The sequence below is a fragment of the Anser brachyrhynchus genome (assembly GCF_964034855.1).
Source record: "Anser brachyrhynchus genome assembly, chromosome: 4".
Classification (NCBI taxonomy): Eukaryota; Metazoa; Chordata; class Aves; order Anseriformes; family Anatidae; genus Anser; species Anser brachyrhynchus.
Genome location: NC_137698.1, coordinates 15,475,802 through 15,495,170, shown reverse-complemented (window position 1 = coordinate 15,495,170; position 19,369 = coordinate 15,475,802). Strand labels below are relative to the sequence as shown.

Below are 19,369 nucleotides of genomic sequence, written 5' to 3'. Positions count from 1 at the left end.
CTCCTGTGAGATCTGCCAACTGGAAGACAGAATCAAAATGTTTTCCTAAACCCAGCCAAAACCTTGAATACCGAGTGTGGTGGATTCATTCTGGCAGACGTTAGAACACCCCTCCCTGCAAATTCAGACCGTCTGTAAAGGAGAATGGGTGTGTTTTCAGGTACTTACCTTCGACTCAAACATTGGAGGCAGGTCTCAAACACAGGTACAAATAGATGCTGTAAACTGCTGATGCCAAATACACAGTCACTTCCCAGCACCCTCCCCACTGACATCTATCTTATGTCATGTTTCTGATTGTTCAGACTGAGGCTTCAGGAACCTGCATGTTCACGGGTTTTATTTATTTGGTTGTGCACTTATGTCCTTGGTAAATCAAGCGAATGTCAGGTCTGTTCTAAGGAAGTGAGAATGTTGTTACAGAGTTTTCATTCAGTATCTCTGACCTACTTTACAGCTGTGGCATAATTAATTTAGATTATTTATTCTGAGTCAACATGTGTAGAAAAGCCCTTTAGAGAACTAGGCTCCCCTTAAAGTAGCCCTGAGTGTATATATATATACACCTGACTTTACCGATTTACCACCAAGTAAGCCCAAAGCCAATGAAGGCAGCAAGCTTTGCTGCTGGAAATTCCCCAGTTGCTGCATCATGAATGCAGCCTCCTGATTCCCTTTTTCTCAGGCAGGCTGAAACAGTATTTCAGCGCTCTCAGCTGTTTCCATGAATATGCTTATTATTTAAATTGCACATGCAAGCCCAGAAGTTGTTGTTAGGATGGACATGGATCTCCTTGCACAAACAAAATGCACTCGGCCTCGCGGTTTTCCAGATGTGAAAGCAGGAGGTGTTAGCTTTAGCCACATGAGTCAATGTGGTCCAGCTCTTACCTCACTAACATTTTACATATTAAATGATGCAGAAGGGCTTGCAGGGCACTCAAAAATAGCCTCCATGTGATTTTGAATCTTCATACCTCTGCACAAACCCACGATATAAGATCTTGACCTCTCAAACCCTTGGTGCTGACATCAAGAAACCTGGCCCTAGAAAATGATGAGTAAATACAGTATTTATGCTTTCTAGTTAGCCTTTGGCAATCAACCCAGCTTTCTCAGGAGAGAGGTAAACGCATTTGCAGACAAATGGTTAACAGGATCCCATTCCTCTCTGCTGACCCAGTCACATGCAAGTTTGAAGCGCAGAATAAACAGAAAGGATTTAAAATGCAAAATGACACACTAAGAAATATGGCACCTGTCACCTCACAGATAAGGGTCTTAGGTGATTTAAGGGTTGACTGAACTGTTCAGTGTCTCTGAACTCCTTTTGCTGGCCATGGGATGCCTAAATTGGTGAATGAGTATTTTGCATGCTCCTGCCTGCCTCACCATCAGTGTTTCAGTGGAAAACTTGTCTGGGCAGGACCACAAGGACTTTGTACACATGTTGCATGAAAACGTGTTTGTTTCAGGTAAGGGGATATTGGCTCTATGCTGTCATTCCTGCGTCCTTTCCAACCAGCCAAGAATGACACTTTCCTCCAGGGAAAAACAAAATGTGAAGAAAAGGAGCACCAGAAGGCACTTAGCCCTTCCAGCAGTGTATGGAAACTCAAAATAATGCAAAAAGTGGTCCCCTCCCTCACCTATGCACGCCTGGGAATGGTAGAAAATGTACAAAAAGAAAATAATGGCAAGGGGTGAAGCATCACAGCAGGAAGAAGGACTGAAAGGTGCTGTTAGGAAAAAAGAGAAAGAGTGAAGAACTTAAAGATCTGCTAGATTAGCACCTTGAATTAAGTTCTGCTAGAGGGCTGATGTGTAAGGTTTCATAGGCCAACAAATGCCAGGGATGTATGTACATCCCCAGATGTCATCAGAGCACACTATTCATAATGCCTCAAAGATGAGTGTCTTACTGGATTCAAGGATGAATTTGGGAATCTGTCTTTTTAAGTTGACCTGAACTCTCTTCCTCGGGAAGGACATGGGACATGAGAGCAGGCGGGGGGCGGGACACGGGACAGAGGTGCTGGCAGAGATGTGCCCTGCAAGAAAGCCTGGATGTTGGAACTTGCTTCCAATGTTGGGCTGAAAATAGCATGTGTTTGGTGTCTGCCCAAGCAGGTTGCAAAGGCAGCTGCTGGGCTGGGTCTCTGGATGGAGCTGAGGCTCTGCTTCCCCTAACAGCAGAGGCACTACAAGGGCTTTCTGCCAGTGAAATGCTGCATGAAGGGACCATTTCCATGTTTCCCTGCTTTTATAGTTGCTGTTTTGTTTTGTCGTTTTTTTATGGCTAGTTATGGTATTGGAAGCCTCGTGCAAGCATAATTTACTTAGGTTAACCATTTTAACTTGAGGAAGCTCTTATGCTTTACAGGGACTTCAGAGGATTTGAAATATGTTCGGTTTAAATGCAAAAACAATCAAATAAACAAAATAGAACCTCTCCTAAACAAGGTTCATAAAAACAGAGCTGTCAGCACACTTCAAGAGGAAATGTGGCCTTTTCAGCTTTTCAGTACGTGCCTCTAATACACTAGTGCAATTCAGCACTGACTGTATGAAGGATCTCCCTCGCATCCTCCTCTCCTTTTGTTAAGAACAGATGTGTGTCTGCCAGCCTGTCTGGTTTCAGCAGAGAAGTTAATTTCTAATTTCTAATACCCCAGCATTTCAAAAAAAAAAAAAAATAATCCTCTTGCAAGCACAACCTCAAAGAGAGAGAGAGAGAAGCTTATTTTATACAAGGTGAAAATCCACTCAGTAAGACAGGCAATGAGGTCTTGGGTATTTTGTGATGGCACGTAATGACGGGACCACTGTGTGGGGATATTTCTCTGAAGGAAACAAAAGAAACAAAAAACAAACAAACTAGGAAGTCTGATATCTGGCACCGAGGGACTTGTTCTCAATCTTTCTTCCTTCATTCCTCATCCTTACACTATTTTGGCTATTCACAGTCGGTCACAATGACAGTATTTTCTCTCTGTGGCAAGTGTCCATGATAAACTGAAAGCTTGAGAGATTTCTCACCGCTTTTTAAAATTAAACATCCCACTCCACTTCAGCACATCTAAGTGAAAGGCTGGCTCTTGCATTATTTTTTCCTAGTGAAGCCAGTTCAGTGACCTTTTTGCCTGCCACTGTAAGGCTAGACTTCGGCCTGTTAAACACTAACTTGTGTTGCAAGAAATGACTGGAGAACGTTGTAGAAAGTCCCCGGCTGGAAGAAAAAGGTGTGTATGTTCAGGCTAGCGTGGCGACAGCTCTGCTCCAGGCAGGAGTCGTGGTGCCTGAAGGTACAGATTGCAGTAACCTAGGTGGAGGCTTGCAGCTGCTTCCAGTCTGAAGTCACTTGCTGTGACCCTTGTGTTTTCGTTTTTGTTGTCACCCTATCTCCGTGGCAGTGGCCCTGTGTCCTGGGCAATGCCCAATGCCATGTGGAGAGTGCATGAGTGAAGGCAATAAGTAGATGAAGATATAGTTCACCACCACTGAGAGCTGGTCAGGACCAGCTGCATGATTTGGTGGTAGAAGGGTCTGAGGTATTTTAATGGGGCTTGCTATCTTTTGAAAGGTTCCTCTATATTTAGGAGCTGCTTTTGGTGTGTGAGGTATTTTGTATCTCTAGTAGGATTCCTCCTGAGGTCAGTGTATGGGCCATCATGGCCCAGTGCGCTCCATACTTCTGAGTAAAAAAACAAAACAAAAAAACATTTTTCTACCACACTTAATGACAACATCTTACCGGGATGGGATGGTCAATTCCCCAAACTCATAGTGCTTGAAATGAAATAGTCTTCAAAACAATCTACTCGAAAGTCTTACAGGATATGCTGGTAATTGTGCTATCTTTTGTCTTAAACTGGGTTTCTTCCCAGAGGTACTTCTCTGTCACAGAAGAACTTTTGGTGGGTAATTTTTCTTGCTTCTGACTTATGTCCTGCATCTGAAAACTTGGCCTCCTACAAACGGCACAGAAATCCAATACAGGTAGCAGATCACAGTATCACAGTATCACAGATTTCTAGGTTGGAAGAGACCTCAAGAACATCGAGTCCAACGTCCGACCTAACACTAAGTACTCCACTAAACCATATCGCTATGCTCTACATCTAAACATCTTTTAAAGACCTCCAGGGATGGTGACTCCACCACCTCCCTGGGCAGCCCGTTCCAATGCTTAATAACCCTTTCGGTAAAGAAGTTCTTCCTAACATCCAACCTAAAACTCCCCTGTCGCAACTTTCACCCATTCCCCCTCGTCCTGTCACCAGGCACGTAGGAGAACAGACCAACCCCCACCTCTCTACAGCCTCCTTTAAGGTAACTGCAGAGAGCGATAACGTCGCCCCTGAGCCTCCTCTTCTCCAGGCTGAACAAGCCCAGCTCCCTCAGCCGCTCCTCATAAGACTTGTTCTCCAGACCCCTCACCAGCTTGGTCGCCCTTCTCTGGACTCGCTCGAGCACATCCATGTCCTTCCTGTAGCGAGGGGCCCAAAACTGAACACAGTACTCGAGGTGCGGCCTCACCAGAGCCGAGTACAGGGGCACAATCACTTCCCTAGACCTGCTGGCCACACTGCTACTTATACAAGCCAGGATGCTGTTGGCCTTCTTGGCCACCTGGGCACACTGCTGGCTCATATTCAGCCGACTATCAACCAATACTCCCAGGTCCTTCTCGGCCAGGCAGCTTTCCAGCCACTCATCTCCCAGCCTGTAGCTCTGCTTGGGGTTGTTGCGCCCCAGGTGCAGGACCCGGCACTTGGCCTTGTTGAACTTCATACAGTTGACCTCAGCCCATCGGTCCAGCCTATCCAGATCCTCCTGCAGAGCCTTCCTGCCCTCGAGCAGATCGACACACGCACTTAGCTTGGTGTCATCTGCAAACTTACTGAGGGTGCACTGGACGCCCTCATCCAGATCATCGATAAAGATATTAAAGAGGACCGGCCCCAGTACCGAGCCCTGGGGGACACCACTAGTGACCAGCCTCCAACCAGATTTGACTCCATTCACCACAACTCTCTGGGCCCGGCTATCCAGCCAGTTTCTAACCCAGCGAAGTGTACGCCAGTCCAAGCCCCGAGCAGCCAGTTTCTTGAGGAGAATGTTGTGGGGAATGGTGTCAAAAGCCTTACTGAGGTCAAGGTAAACCACATCCACAGCCTTTCCCTCATCCACCAAGCGTCACTTGGTCATAGAAGGAGATCAGGTTCGTCAAGCAGGACCTGCCTTTCATAAACCCATGCTGACTGGGCCTGATCGCCTGCTTCCCCTGCAAGTGCCGCGTGATGACCCTCAAGATAATCTGCTCCATGAGCTTTCCTGGCACTGAGGTCAAACTGACAGGCCTATAGTTCCCCGGGTCTGCCCTGCGGCCCTTCTTATAGATGGGCGTCACATTGGCTAGCCGCCAGTCAACTGGGACCTCCCCCGATAGCCAGGACTGCCGATAAATGATGGAAAGCGGCTCGGCCAGCTCCTCCGCCAGTTCTTTCAGTACCCTCAGGTGCATCCCATCCGGCCCCATCGACTTGCGCACATCCAAGCTCCGTAGCAGGTCGCCAACCATTTCCTCATGGATAGCGAAGGCCACATCCTGCTCCCCATCCCCTTCCACCAGCTCAAGGCACTGGGTATCCAGAGAACAACCGGTATTGCCGCTAAAGACTGAGGCAAAGGCAGCATTAAGCACCTCAGCCTTTTCCTTATCCTTAGTAACTAGGTTTCCCCTCGCATCCAGTAAAGGATGGAGATTCTCCTTAGTCCTCCGTTTCGCGTTGATATATTTGTAAAAGGATTTTTTGTTGTCTTTAACGGCAGTAGCCAGGTTGAGCTCCAGATGAGCTTTGGCCTTTCTAATTTTCTCCCTGCACAGCCTCGCTACATCCTTGTAGTCCTCCTCAGTGGCCCGCCCTTTTTTCCAAAGATTATAAACCCTCTTTTTTCTGCTAAGCACAAGCTGCAACTCTCTGTTGAGCCAGGCCGGTGGTCTTCCACGCCGGCTCATCCTTGGGCACGTGGGGACGGACCGCTCCTGTGCCATCACGATTTCCTTCTTGAGGAGCGCCCGGCCTTCCTGGACTCCTCTGCCCTTCAGAACCGCCTCCCAAGGGACTCGGCCAACCAGCGTCCTGAGCAGCTCAAAGTCAGCCCTCCGGAAGTCCAATACAGCAGTTTTACTGGTCCCCTTCCTGGCCTCGCCAAGAATAGAGAACTCTACCATTTCGTGGTCACTCTGCCCCAGACAGCTTCCGACCACGACATCTCCCACCAGTCCTTCTCTGTTTGTGAAGAGAAGGTCTAGCAGGGCACCACCCCTGGTAGGTTCGCTGACCAGCTGCGTCAGGAAGCTATCTCCCACGCTCTCCAGAAACCTCCTAGACTGCTTTCTCTGTGCCGTGTTGTGTTTCCAGGATATGTCCGGGAAGTTGAAGTCCCCCACGAGGACAAGCGCCGACGATTTTGCAACTTCTGTCAGTTGCCTATAAAACTCCTCATCCGTCTCCTCATCCTGGTTCGGCGGTCTATAACAGACCCTGACCAGGAAGCTAGCCTTGCCGGCCTTCCCGCGGATCCTAACCCACAGGGATTCAACCTTATCATTCCCAGCCTGGAGTTCCACAACATCAAAAGATTCTCTAATGTAGAGAGCCACGCCACCACCCCCTCTGTGCTGCCTGTCCCTCCTGAAGAGCCGATAGCCAGGCATTGCAGCACTCCAGTCGTGGGAGCGGTCCCACCACGTCTCCGTGATGGCAACCAAGATGATGCACATCAACTCTGTTCAGATTTCTGCTATGTTTATAAACAATCACCTGATGACCAGCTGAAAAGCATAGCTCTGAAGTTTGCTTGAATGGTTCTTGTGATGCAAGGGAAATGCAGACATGAAACAACAGGAGCTGTCAAAGCCTAAACAGAAAAAGTAGGCTTTGTGGGTGAGATCCCCAGAAGGGCTCAGCACAGCACAGGAGATCTCAGCAATGGCTGAGAGGATACTACTGACAGCTACCAATCCTCCACGTCTTTCCTGTTCAAAGTCTTATCTCTCTCCCATGTCATTTCCATCTCCCTCGGTCCTTGGGTTGAGCTGTTGTTGCTGGGCTCTAAGGAGTGTCTTTGGGGATCAGGCAGCCCACAGTCAGTAGTAAGAGCTGCTCTGTGGTGTTAGGGCATTTAGACACCCCCCAGGATCCACACTGGGTCTGCACAGCCTGCTGCTTTGTTGCTTAAATGGGAAAAACACAGTACAGGTTATTTTTTTAACTTAGCTGTGCAGTTTCAGGAAATACAGTGAATGACAACTGCAGGAGATGGGAAGTGAAAGGGTTTCCATGTTTTCAGGGCTTAAAAAATCTCTGATGAAGTACACAGGACAATATCCCACAGTTATGTATTTGTCTATGATCTCATGGATTTGACCACTGCAGGCATAGCAGTGGGAAACATCCGCTTTCTGTTTCTGTGTTGCCATTGCTCAGCCAGTAACAAGTGTGTACAACACCACACAGATATGTATGGGCACCCTTTTCTTAGGAAAAAGAGAGGCACACCTCTGTTCTTAGTTTCCTCAAGGAATATAGGGATTTCCCTTCTCGTTTAGATTGCTGATTTCCCTTCTGTTAAGGCTCCCATTACCAGGACAGCTGTTTGAGAGCATAGTAGCACTTCACAATTCCAGACCAATACGTTTAAAAGACGTTTCATTGTAAACTGTGTAACTCTTCTAAGCCAGGCAGTTCACTAATTGCAGCAGAAAGGAAAGAAGCAGTTAAGTGGTCTGTATATCAGTAAAATTAAGAAAATGGCACCTGAGAATTTGATTGATCAATTCCAAGAGTGGTTTCCAAGCAGGGTACGTTCCTTCCAAGCAGGGTACGTTACAGCTGGTGCACACAAGGCAGTCACAAATCACAGATATGCAGACACTTGGCAAACTTGTCAGGAGGTAAAATATTATACATACAAGGGAAGCGATTACACAAGCGATTTAATGGTGGCTGAACTGTGCATCTTCCGTGGCTCTGCTGCTCTACTCTGTATTTCCAAATGTTACATTGGGGATAGGGAGAAGCCACTTGACCATCACAAGCCAATTGCAAGGAAAAGACAAAAATGTTTGTCTTTTGTAGCAAACACAGGACACTGTGTACAATGCATTACACAAATACAACCTCATGTTGCTTGTGCTTCTCTTGGAGGGGAGGGGTAGGAAACCAAACATGCGGGACTATAATCTAAAATATGTTGGGTGTTTTTCATTCTTGCGTGAGTTTTGGGGAATAGCAGTGCTTCCTCAGTTTATATATATGAACATCGTGCAGGAGAAGCCTGAAATATTGAGTTTCCTGGTAGATTCTCCTGATTTCCACAGTTGATTTTAAAATCTAATCTATGGATTAAATATGCATGAAACACATAACACCGGACCTAATCCTCTGTCTTCTGTTAGAGACATCAGTGTTTGATTTGCTTTGCTGTTCTTTGAATATTGTGGAGTTCAGCCTTGCTCTGTATTTCATATTGCATAGTGGTTGTTCTTCAAGCTGAGTGACTGGGATCAGCAGGTTTGCTTGCTTGTCTTTTAATGTAATTGTGTCTCAGATCTTGTCTATTTAATCAAAAGGCCCTTGATACTTGTTCAAATACTTATAACAACATTTCCTGAACAGGATAGCTTGTGAATTTTATCCCTGTTTGTAATAAATTAATTTCAGAATGAAAATACTTGTGAAAAGCAAAAAAAAAAAAAAAAAAGTGATAAATTCTTCTTAAGTCGGTGTTGTTTGTGTTCTCTACTCCAGTTTTCATGCAAGTTTGTTCTTGTGTGAAGAGCAGAAACAGTAAGAATGACTGTATGTTTTCCCCTCTTTGAGAGATTTTAGTAGCAGTTGAAAGTACCACAGATTATTTTAATAGAGCCAACTGAAATATGAATGAAAACCTCTACTCAGAGCAGGTACACTTTTCTATAGTATTGCCAAACCTATATGGTTTCATTCCTTAAAAGAGGCAAAGGATATGACGCATCATACAGCTGTGATTTTATTGAGCCACAGTATTCCCTGAGGACGGAGATGAGACTTCAACTCCTTTACAACCAAAACAAATTGTTGACAATGTGCATGTGGTACCATACTGAAGGAGCATTTCTTACACCCTGTAAGTCCAATGTCTGTGTGTTGTCTGGTGGCCCAGCAGCCACCACTACAGGCATCTTAGAGACCATAACTACTTCTCTCTGTGATAGGCTTAGAAACGTTCTGCACCTCATTTCCCTGCTGTGGAGATACATCCCTGATGCTGAAGGAGTCACCTCAAAATACCTTCCTTCTTCTCTGCATCCAGTGGGTCAGCGTAACCTTTCTGGGCCCAGTCCAGAATATGGGATGACAGCTTAATCTTGTCACATTTGGGAACGTCCCCTTTACCACCCCTTTCCCTCTGCGCCTGCCTGTTAGGCTGACCTGCGTTTTTTTTCACTGGTAATGTCATGCTGACCTAGGACATCTGATTTTCTGCTTGTTGCAGTTATTTTGTAATTACCACACATTAATATGGTCTTTGATCTAGCACTGACTCCTTCGCCTTCCCACACTGTTCACCACTGGCATTTCCCCAAAACTTTTATGTTAGTGCTTAAAACGTACACACATGCATATATGTGTGTGTGTATAAAAATTGTGGGAGAGACAGACAGGCACACACAAGGAGAGAGATAGCATGGGTCACTCATTTACTCTTCACAGTCCCTGTTAGGCCATACCAGGCTGAGAGCCCCTAAAAATGACTTTCCAAAACAATCATTTTTCTTTTTTCAGTGCACATATAAGTCTCTCATCTCTCATCAGCAGTTATAGATGCATATTAGAATGACTTGCTGTAGGTCACTTCTCAGTAGCTAGTGTCACTTTGGTATGTACCTCCTTCCTGCTCTACCCTTGAACTTTTCCATGTAATGGCACCCAGAAAAAACATGGCATGTGTTACCATATTCACAGGATGCCTACACCTGGACAGAGGAAACCCCAAGTTAACAGAGGTTACTATGTAGCAAAGTGTTGGTAACAACTGATTGAAAAGGTATCTATTTCACTTCCAGGCTGCTTTGCTTGGAATAACAGCCGCTTTTGTAGGTGAAGAATGTGAGGTGGGGGTGCTGTGAATATAATCGTTTCTGAGTTAAAGAGAAGTACAGGACAAAATTTAAAACAGAAGAAAAGTGGCCCAAAATCCTTAACTGGGCTGGCTTGCAGGCTTGCCATGAAAAATGTGCACAGGCATATCTTTGTGGAGCTCTGGCAAAGTCTTGAAACTCAGATCAGAATTGACTTTAGGATTAGAGGTGACATGGTAGAAATGGAAAGCATACAAGCATGATTTGGGGGTGCTGTACTGTTTTGCGTTGCATAGTATGTTTTTGTGAGAAGGAGAACAGCCTTCTGGTTAGGGAGTTCCTCACTTTACTGCGGCCCATTTATTGTACAGCCAAGTTAGCTAGATGGCATGTAAAAAGCAGTGAAGCAGCTCAACTTTCACTCCTTTCAAGGCAGAAGGGCCCCCACAGTGTGACACATGGGGAACAGACTTCAGCTATTTTGTTTTACCGAGGAGACTGGCAGGTAGGGGTACACCCATGGAGAGTTCAGACAGATCTGCTGGTGCAGCTGAAGTCCGGCATTCAATATTCTGAAGCCTTCTTTTGACTTTTAGACAGAAAAGGCCAAAGGGGATTACCAAATGTCTACATAACAAGAGGATCAAGCAGAAGGCATTGAGTTACTTCAAGGTTACTGTGAGGAAATAGATAGCCTGACTTTTATGTCTAGATGGGTACTTTCTATGGCAGATTAATAAGGTGCTGTGAACTTTCTCTGTCTCTGTAATTTGAGGCCATTAGTCCCATGCACAGTATTTTTTAAGGTGAGCTTGCATTAAGAGACCAGAGGTTCCCTGGAAACGTGAGTTTTGTTACTGGCAAAGTTTTGTTTCCCTGAAATGGCAGCCAGGGCCTCTGCTCTTTGCAAGGACTGTTTGATATGCATTTGGACTCTGAGGTAAACATTCCTTCTTTCCCCTATTCTCAACCAAAGCCTATCAATAAAAGATGTGTGACTACATCAGTAAAATGGTTCACATGCTGTGCAGGTCACTGACCACGATACCTAGTGCAAAAGGAGGGGCTGACATTGCCTTTCTGTACTTTAATTCCTTATGCAACAGTGATGTTGCCTCACAATTACTGTACGACCCAGCTCTGCCACACTTGTGTTTATAGGTAACAAGAAAGCAATGAAAACTCTTAGCCACTACCCAGCCTTTAAGATAATACCTCAGGGTACAGAAAGGTAACTAATCGATCATTTAAACTATAAAACAGAAGAGGCATTTGGAAAGTTTTCAGTCGTGCAGAAATAAATGCTAGTTCTCCTTACAATTAACCACTTTTTTTTCCCCTAGACAACAGCATTAGAAATTAGTTAAATATGTAAAAATATATTTTGGCTACAAAATAGCATACAGAGTTTAGTCACTATGATTAAAACCATGCTATTTACTTGCCATGCTAGTTAAATTTCCAGTCAGAATAAAGGTGTAGGCAGGTGCTGCAGCAAGGATGATGAATATGGAGTGGAAAACTGCCATGTGTAAAGGTAAACTAGTTTCAGCCAATGTGCCAGTCTGTGTGGGTGCAACCTGGTAGGACACCCTTGCAGGAGGCCAAAAAAGCCTTGAGGGACCTCTAGCAGATGGTGTTTATGAAGCAAGAAGGGGAACATACCTCAGTAATCCCTGGGATTAATTTGGGGTCATACTGCGAAGTCCACCTCTGCTCTGTGCTCCGTGAAGGTTCCTAGACAGCACATGTGGTGGCTTTTCTGCAAAGGGATCAGAGGGAAAAAAAAAATAAAATTGCTTGGCAAAGTAATGAGGTGAAGCCTTTTTGGCATGATTTTGCCCCATCTGCACCCACTTACTACATGGGGAAACATACCCCACGGTGTGGGGGGCATGGCAGACCTTGACATCAGGTGGTCGCACCAAGCAGAAATGTTAATTTTCAATCACCACAAAGAAAATGTTGGGAGGGGCACCTCATGCCAGGCTGATGTTGCTCCTGAAAGACGCTAGCAGACAGTACGAAGGCATGGGTTTTCTTTTTTTAAATGTCGTTCTGAGGCTGCCCCCCCCCCCAGTGAGGATGAGCAGTGCTAAAAAAAACCACCAGTGCTTCCCATCCCAAACCTCGCTCTCCTCAGCGCTCCCCGCAAGCTGCACGCATTTCAGCACACGGGAAAGTTGTTTTGGTGCTCAACCTGTGAGAAAACAGGGTTGAAACTAAGGGCGAGAGAGGAGAAGGCGTGACTTACAACCGTCGCCCTGTTTGTCCCTTCGATGCTTCCAGCCCCACATGGCATCTGTCGGGCTCCAAAATGGCGGCCACTGAGCCCCAAAATGGCGGCTACAGGACCCCATAATGGCCTCTCTGAGGACACCATAGGGTGTTCCTGCCACAGGAGCTGTGCCCCAGCGCTCCTCACTGCCCCACTGTGGCTTCCTTGCCCCACTACGGCCTCATGGTGTGGGCTGGGATGGCATCCAGCTTCTTTAGGGAGGCACAGCATCACTCACATGGTGTCTGGCAAAGGAAAGCGCTCACTTTGCTAAGGGAGTGCTCAGGCTCGTGTTGAAAACCTTTAAAACTAGTCTTTAAAAGTAGTCACATCACCAACTGTTAAAACCTCTTCCTGGCACCAAAAAAGTGGGATTATGAAGGGATAGAGCTGTTTATCAGAGGCTCCCTTGTGGGCAGGAGATTCTAACCTGGAACTAACAAGGATGGGGCAATACCTTCTTAACCCACTTCAGCAAAGGTTTGTGGAAGGACACACACAGAAAAAGAGAATAATCTTTATGCATGGAGGGCTCGGAGGTCCGTGATTAAAACCACTGTGAAGCGACCACAGGGTTGTCCTCAATGTAGTCCATTTCCTTAAATACACAGGAAATTTGCTAGTACCAAGTCTTGTCAAGAAAAATGTTGTTTCTGCAAGTAAGCTCAGCTCTGTGATGTATGGTTGCAATATCTTGTAAAGCTGGACGTTATCCAGCACAGCCTAGGTTTGCACTTGGAGCTTTTTGTATGTCTCTTTTTGTTGGTATATCTACTTTTCATTCATCTGCCTAACCTCTTTTTCCAACCCTCCAGTCAAAAAAAAAATAATAAAGTATTTGTTTTTTCACATCACTGATAGTACTGGGAAGAAGGAGTTCTTTCACCATTTTAAAAGTGCTTTATGGGAAGGTACAGAGAGGGTGGCAAGGGGGACTTTTCAGCATGGAGATATATGTGGGGCCTGGTCAGACAGCCTTGTGCAGGTCTGTTTTTGGGCGTGCTGGGAGCAGCATCACTCGGCCTGCTTTGGGGAGCAGCAGGGCCTAGGCCAACTAGTGCAACAACACACAATCACTAAGATAAAACTAACCTGTTTCACAACAGTCTAAATTATGTTCATGTTCCTTATTAGATTTTGCAAGCACAGGGCATCACTCATTTCCCTGGGTTACAGGCGCCATCTCTTGGAGTGCTGCTGAACATTTTTTGTTTTTATTTTGAATAGCAAACTTGTCTTGAGATGTTGCTGCCTCTCTCTCCTGACTGTTTTTTCCTGCACTCTCCAAAAACTGAGCCTGTGCTTTGCAGGGCAGAGCTGTGAACCTGCTTTCATGAACCATGCTTTCAGGCATGCAGGAAGGCTCTGGGGGGTAAATGCTATCAGGGAGCCAGAAGGATGAGGGTCTTGGAGTACAAACCAGTGAAATTTGGGCTTTTTATTTCTGCCTTAATGCAGAGGGCCCCAAAAGTCCCATCACAGAGGATGGGCTCATGACTTTGGCTGACTGAATGTCCAAACGCCCAGAGAGAGCAACCCCATCTGTGTGGGTGCTTGATGTGTGATTTAGGTTTTCCTGACTAATGATTTAGAAAATTGGCTCCCACAGCCAGAGCTGGGACCTCCCCCTCCCACCTACTATCTGACCCACCACTCCTGGCCCCACTCCATCCTCCATGCTCTGCCCCAATGTGACCACACAGAAAGCAAGGTTATCCTTTTTTTTTTTAATTTTTTTTTTTTAGTATCTTTATTATGGCTGCAGTGATGTATCAGCTGGGGAGGATACAAGCTGGATGCTTCCTTCCCTTCCTGGTTTGGGAAACAGCAGCATTTCACATCCTCCAGTGGGACCCCCCCGCCTTGTTTTTTGCTGTTCCACACTTAAATCAGCGCACAGGAACCCTGCTTGCATGCACTTTCCAGGTATGCGGTCACCTGCAAGCAGGGCAAAGGCAATGAGGCTTGATGAGCCTGGGGCAGGTGACTGCCTTCTACGTGATGTGGGGTAGTGGGAGATGCTGCCCTACCTGTGCAGCGCAATGAAGAAGTGGCGAGTTTGCTGGGCAGCACGTGGAAGCGAAATCAGCTCTCTGATCCACCAGCTGTGTCAGCAGCTCAGGGCTGGTTTCTGGCACAGTCTGCTTCATGCTGTCCCTCAGCCTACAGTTTGGGGCCGGAGGGGAGGATGTGTCAATGTGGGGTGGGCTTTTGTAGGGACCCGGCTGTGTTCAACCTCCAGACCATGGTGCAGACAATGCACACCTTGCCAAATTCTGATGGCATCATCTGAGGAAACGCTTCCCTGATGCCACGGGAGAAGTGAAGCTTGTACAGCCAGGTTTCAAGGACAAAGACTTGGCCAAATTTTAGATATGAGTTTCTGGGAGCACCAACAGAGGGTGATGAGCTCTTACCTCTTCTTGAAGTCAAGGAAATTCATCTCATTGTACTGTCCACAGAACTGGTTGGCATTTTCCAGGAAGGTGGGCAGCTCTCCTCCCACTTGCTGTCGCTGTGTGGTATAAAAGAAGGGGATTTCTACAACCAGGACTGGAAAAAGCCTCTGTGGAGGGTTTTAGGGGATGCAGGAGCTGGACAGGGAGGCAGTGTGCAATGACAAGGGAGTTTATGGTGTGTAAAACAGAGGTGTCCCTCCCAATCACCTTGCTGTCAAGGCAGGCAGAGACATCCTTGGCAGAGCAGCACTCCCTGATGACGTTTTCAGATGCATCGTACAGTTTGCCAAGGAAGACATCAGGGACATTGGTGTGCCTCCGTGACAGTTCAAACATGTACCTGGAGTGGAGCAGGGAAAACAAGTTAATATTCAGTATTGGCTGTGCCTGTTGAAGCTGCAAGCTCTTGGATGCGGCAGCGATGCACACCCTACGCTTCCAAGCCTCATGGTGTGTGGAGGAGCTTGGGGCTACCATGAGAGAAGTCCTAATGATTATTAAGTTGTGTAATGAGAAGGAGGGTGAGAAAACCAGATGTAGTGGGTTCTGGGGCGCTGACCTTCTGGCATGGAGGGCCCCATCGTCACCACACAAGTGCTTGTTGGTTGGCTTCTGCAGCTCAGGCAATTTGGGGGCTGTGGCCGGTTTCAAGGCGGAGAGGCAGAAGTAGTTTTGCATAATGTTTTTTCCTGCACAGCAGTCGGCAAACCTTTCATCTTTGGTCGACAGTGTGGCGCAGACCTTTGCAGTGTGCTCCGATAACTGCGGAGGGAGGAGCAGAGGGGACTTGGGGTTCAGCATCCTGCTCGGGGAGCCCCCTAGCCCTGGGAAGGGCTCAGGGCTGCCCTACCTTGTTCTGCATGCAGTCCTCAGCCACCGAGTCGCAGCACTGGACGAACACCTCGGCCGCGTCCTCTGCCAGAGGAGAAAGGTCCTCAAATGAAGCGCTTGGTATCTTCTGGGCAAGCATGGTCAGGTAGCTGGGCAGACACAGCATAGATGGGACATAAGGATTTCAGCTTCTCTGTTCCGCAAACTTAAATAGTGACTGTAAGCACTTCTAATATTCCTATATTTGCACTTTTTGTCTTTCCTACACACTCTGTGTGTCATCTGTGCATGTAGCACCCAAGCACTCCCACACAGAACAACCAGACTTGGTCTGTGGAAGTAACCTTCATCTTAGCTGGAATATGTCTTGGTGAAAACCAGAAAGGAACTGCCATCTGAAATGGGAAAGCGCTCCCCTGCTGACCTGCATTAAAGGCCAGAAAACACCATTTCCCCTTTTTACCTGAACTTCACTTTGTCCTTCCCATATACCGTGAAGCGGGAGCAAGCTCTGTTTGACATCAGCGTGAGCAGGGAGAGGGTTTTTCTTTGCAGTTTCTGCAAGAAGAAGAAGATGTGGCTATAGAGTGGGTGGTAGGGTGGAGATATTCTCCAGGTGCAATGGAAACCTCTCCATCACCACCTCTCCATAGCAAGGTAAAAAAATATTGTGCCTGGTGAGTTGCTGTTTGGTTATGCTGTGAGCAGCCCTGTAATTCAGCCTCCTTTTATTACCTACTGCAAAAAGCAACAGTACTACTTCTGCAGACTTTTGATGCTAATTACAGCTTCATGAAAATTGTCCTACCAAAACCCGGGTGGATTTCCTAACAGCTTCGCTCATGTCTGGAAATTCAGACCATGTCATTTAACTTCAAATTCCCCAAAACTGAGAAGAAGCAAAAGCAAAGGAAAAACGGAAAATTTCAACCCAGCAAGCTTCATGCTGTTGGGCTGGGGATGAGCAATGCTGAGTTTGAGACACCCCCATGGCTGTGGGCATCTGTGGGGCAAAGGAGCAAAAGGGCAAAGCAGGCATGGGGAGCAGACTCACCTCCTTCAGGAAACAGACGGTGGGTGCTGGGGATATACAGCAGGTGGAGACCATGGAGAGGAAGTTCCTGGTGGAGCCCAGGAGCACAGGCAAGGGTGCCTGGCCGTAGCTGCTGACGTACTCGTACAGGAACCTGTGGCAGAGGTGGACCTCAAACACCTGGGCACCAGGTACTCAGTTGCACATGTGTTTTGGGGGGTGTTACAGCTGTACTGGGGATGTCAGCCTTTCAGGCACCTTCCTGTGCTGCTGGCTTATTACATCAAGCCATCGACCCACCTGATGTCCCTCTCTAACTGCTTGCATGGGGAAGAAGCCACCTCCATCCCTCATCCATTTTGTAAAATCCTTTCCTTGTGACATGTCCAAACACAGAATACATCAACCTTTTGTTTGGATGCACTGGTAGCTCCATAAAAGGGTTGGCAAAGAGCCATGGCAATGGTTGCTGCTGCCTGGGACAGTGGCATAGGGGCAAGATGGGGAAAGATGTATGTAGTGGTGTGAGCTGTAGGGTGTTATCACCTCCTCATCCCTGTGGATGGCAGCAGTCAGTCTGGCTGAGTCTGACTGGTGAGTGCTGCAGTGTTTAATACAGCTTCTTTATGGTTAAGGCACTTTTGCAAAGTGAAATAGTGACTCTTGGGAGAGAGCTTGGTGGCCCTAAGTGAAGGAAAGGTGGAAACCTTCATATTCCATCTAAGAAAGTAAAGGATGGGCTTCAGGATGAACATGAAGAAGCCCTCCAGATTGCTATCAACTTTTTGTCATTATCCAGATGTTGACCAGCATGTGTGCACCCTGGCTTGGCATCCCAGCAAGACTGAGTGCTTCTTCTAGCCTCCCAGCCCTTACCTGTCGGCAAAGTCCTTGGGGTCCTTCTTGAAGGCCTGGCAGATTTCCTCGTTGGAGGGCTCGATGTAGTGGGGCAGCTGGCGGGGTGGATGCTGCAGGGCAGCCAGGCACAGCTTCTGCTCCAGGCCCTGGTGGACACAGCAGGCGGCTGTCCCTGGGTGGGCAGGGAAGGGCGAGTCGGGGCCACAGGACTTGGCTGACAGGGCTGAAGACTGCAGGAAGGGAGAAGAATGCTTGCCTGGGGTTGGAGGCTGCTCCACCAAATTGAACATGTCCACGGTTTTAGGGACTGACAGAGGGTAGTGGTCAACCTACCCCAGCATCATAGCAGGAGGGGTCAGCGCCATCGGTGCAGCAGGTCTCTGCCAGCGAGACAATCTCTTGCACGAGGTGGCTGATCTCCTCGAAGGTGGCGTTGGAGAACTTCCTGCTGTTCATGATGAGGGTCCTGGGAGCAAAGGCAACAAGAGGATGAACTCACTGTGTTTTCTAAAAGCCTACATCAACATCAGCCTGATGAAACTCAGTCTAACAAAACCACATGGAGAGCATCAACATTAGTCCCACAAGAACCAGCAGCACATCCTCAAAAACTGTGACTGGTCTCTGCCTGGAGCAGATCTCAGGCTGGGGCTGCCATGGCCAGGGGGATGTGCACCAGCTCTTATGACTCCTTGCTATTTGGCCACCTAACCGGTTTTGAGGAGTTCAGTTGTGGAACAAGCTTTTCTCCTGTAGGTAGGCCCATTTAGAGTAATAGGAGCCCTTGTTTGCAGGGAGTGAATAAATGACCAAATAAATCAGCCAGTTTCCAAGCTATTTTTTAATTCTGGGGGGGCCTTGGCTTATATGCTGAATTTGCATGCTGAATTTGGGAGGGTAAATATTGTAGGAGGTACCTACAGGGTTCGGAAGTCATCCTTCCCCATGGTTTTGTACTCTTGGCATACTTTGTCCCGGACATATGCTCTACCTGTAAATGCAGAAAAAGAAGAGTTTGGGATCAGTTCCCTGATTCTGCTTATGTGGGTGCCTCATTCCCATGAACCTTCTCCCTGCAGAAACAAATAAAAAACCAACAATGCTCAGCTCCATTGGGCCTACTGTAGGATATAATTCAGATATTTCTCCTTTTGCAGGGGAAAACCATTATTAAGTACTTCATGCTGTTTTGGGGAGCTGAGATGATGTTTCTCTTCTTCCCATATATTTATGCAGAGATGTTCATACCATGTCTGTGTTTTACTCTCATTCTCATTTCCCTTCTTGGCAGTCCTAAATCACACAGGTCTCATCTGAAAACAGGAATCTTGCCTTATTCACTTTAGGGCTGTTTTTTAGCATGCAACAGCTTCTCCTCTCATGTCAGACCTGGCTGTAGTCCCTAATGCTTGGGAAAATGCTGCCGCTGCCCAGCCCATTTGGGGGAAGTGGCTCTGTTGCCTGGGTTGTGCTGCTGCAGTTTGCATCCAAAACAAGGGGGAGAAGGGGGAACCCTCCCTGTAGTTGAGAGAACTGCGGGAAAATGTCAAGCACACTCGGCCCTTACCCACACGGACATTTCTATATGGCTGAAACAGACAGTGTTGGTTTTTATCTGGGGCTGTGGAGGTCAGGAGCAGGCAGCAGCAAACACATCCCCAGCCCCTCTTTCATCCCTTAGACGCAGTATTGATTTTTTCTTGCAAAAAAAGGCATCACTTAGACTTTGCTACTGTCAGGGTAAACATTGATACTGTGCTGGCCTCTCTGCTGCAATA

General features: G+C 47.1%; 1 protein-coding gene across 4 annotated transcripts in view; it reads right to left on the bottom strand.

Moving 5' to 3' along the window:
* Nucleotides 1-19,369, bottom strand: part of GC (GC vitamin D binding protein) — a 37,527-nt gene that overhangs the window by 16,979 nt on the left and 1,179 nt on the right. The window contains exons 2-13 of one of the 4 annotated variants that reach the window (XM_080589229.1): nucleotides 18,513-18,582; nucleotides 17,925-18,057; nucleotides 17,610-17,821; nucleotides 16,755-16,887; nucleotides 16,164-16,258; nucleotides 15,720-15,849; nucleotides 15,429-15,631; nucleotides 15,077-15,209; nucleotides 14,828-14,925; nucleotides 14,441-14,573; nucleotides 12,387-14,348; nucleotides 11,798-11,894 (exon numbers count right to left, since the gene is read on the bottom strand). In XM_080589229.1, the coding sequence (XP_080445355.1) occupies nucleotides 14,295-14,348; nucleotides 14,441-14,573; nucleotides 14,828-14,925; nucleotides 15,077-15,209; nucleotides 15,429-15,631; nucleotides 15,720-15,849; nucleotides 16,164-16,258; nucleotides 16,755-16,887; nucleotides 17,610-17,821; nucleotides 17,925-18,057; nucleotides 18,513-18,582 (1,394 nt within the window). In that variant the 3' untranslated portion in view covers nucleotides 11,798-11,894; nucleotides 12,387-14,294. The other 3 variants (XM_080589226.1, XM_080589227.1, XM_080589228.1) reach the window with 3 other exon arrangements.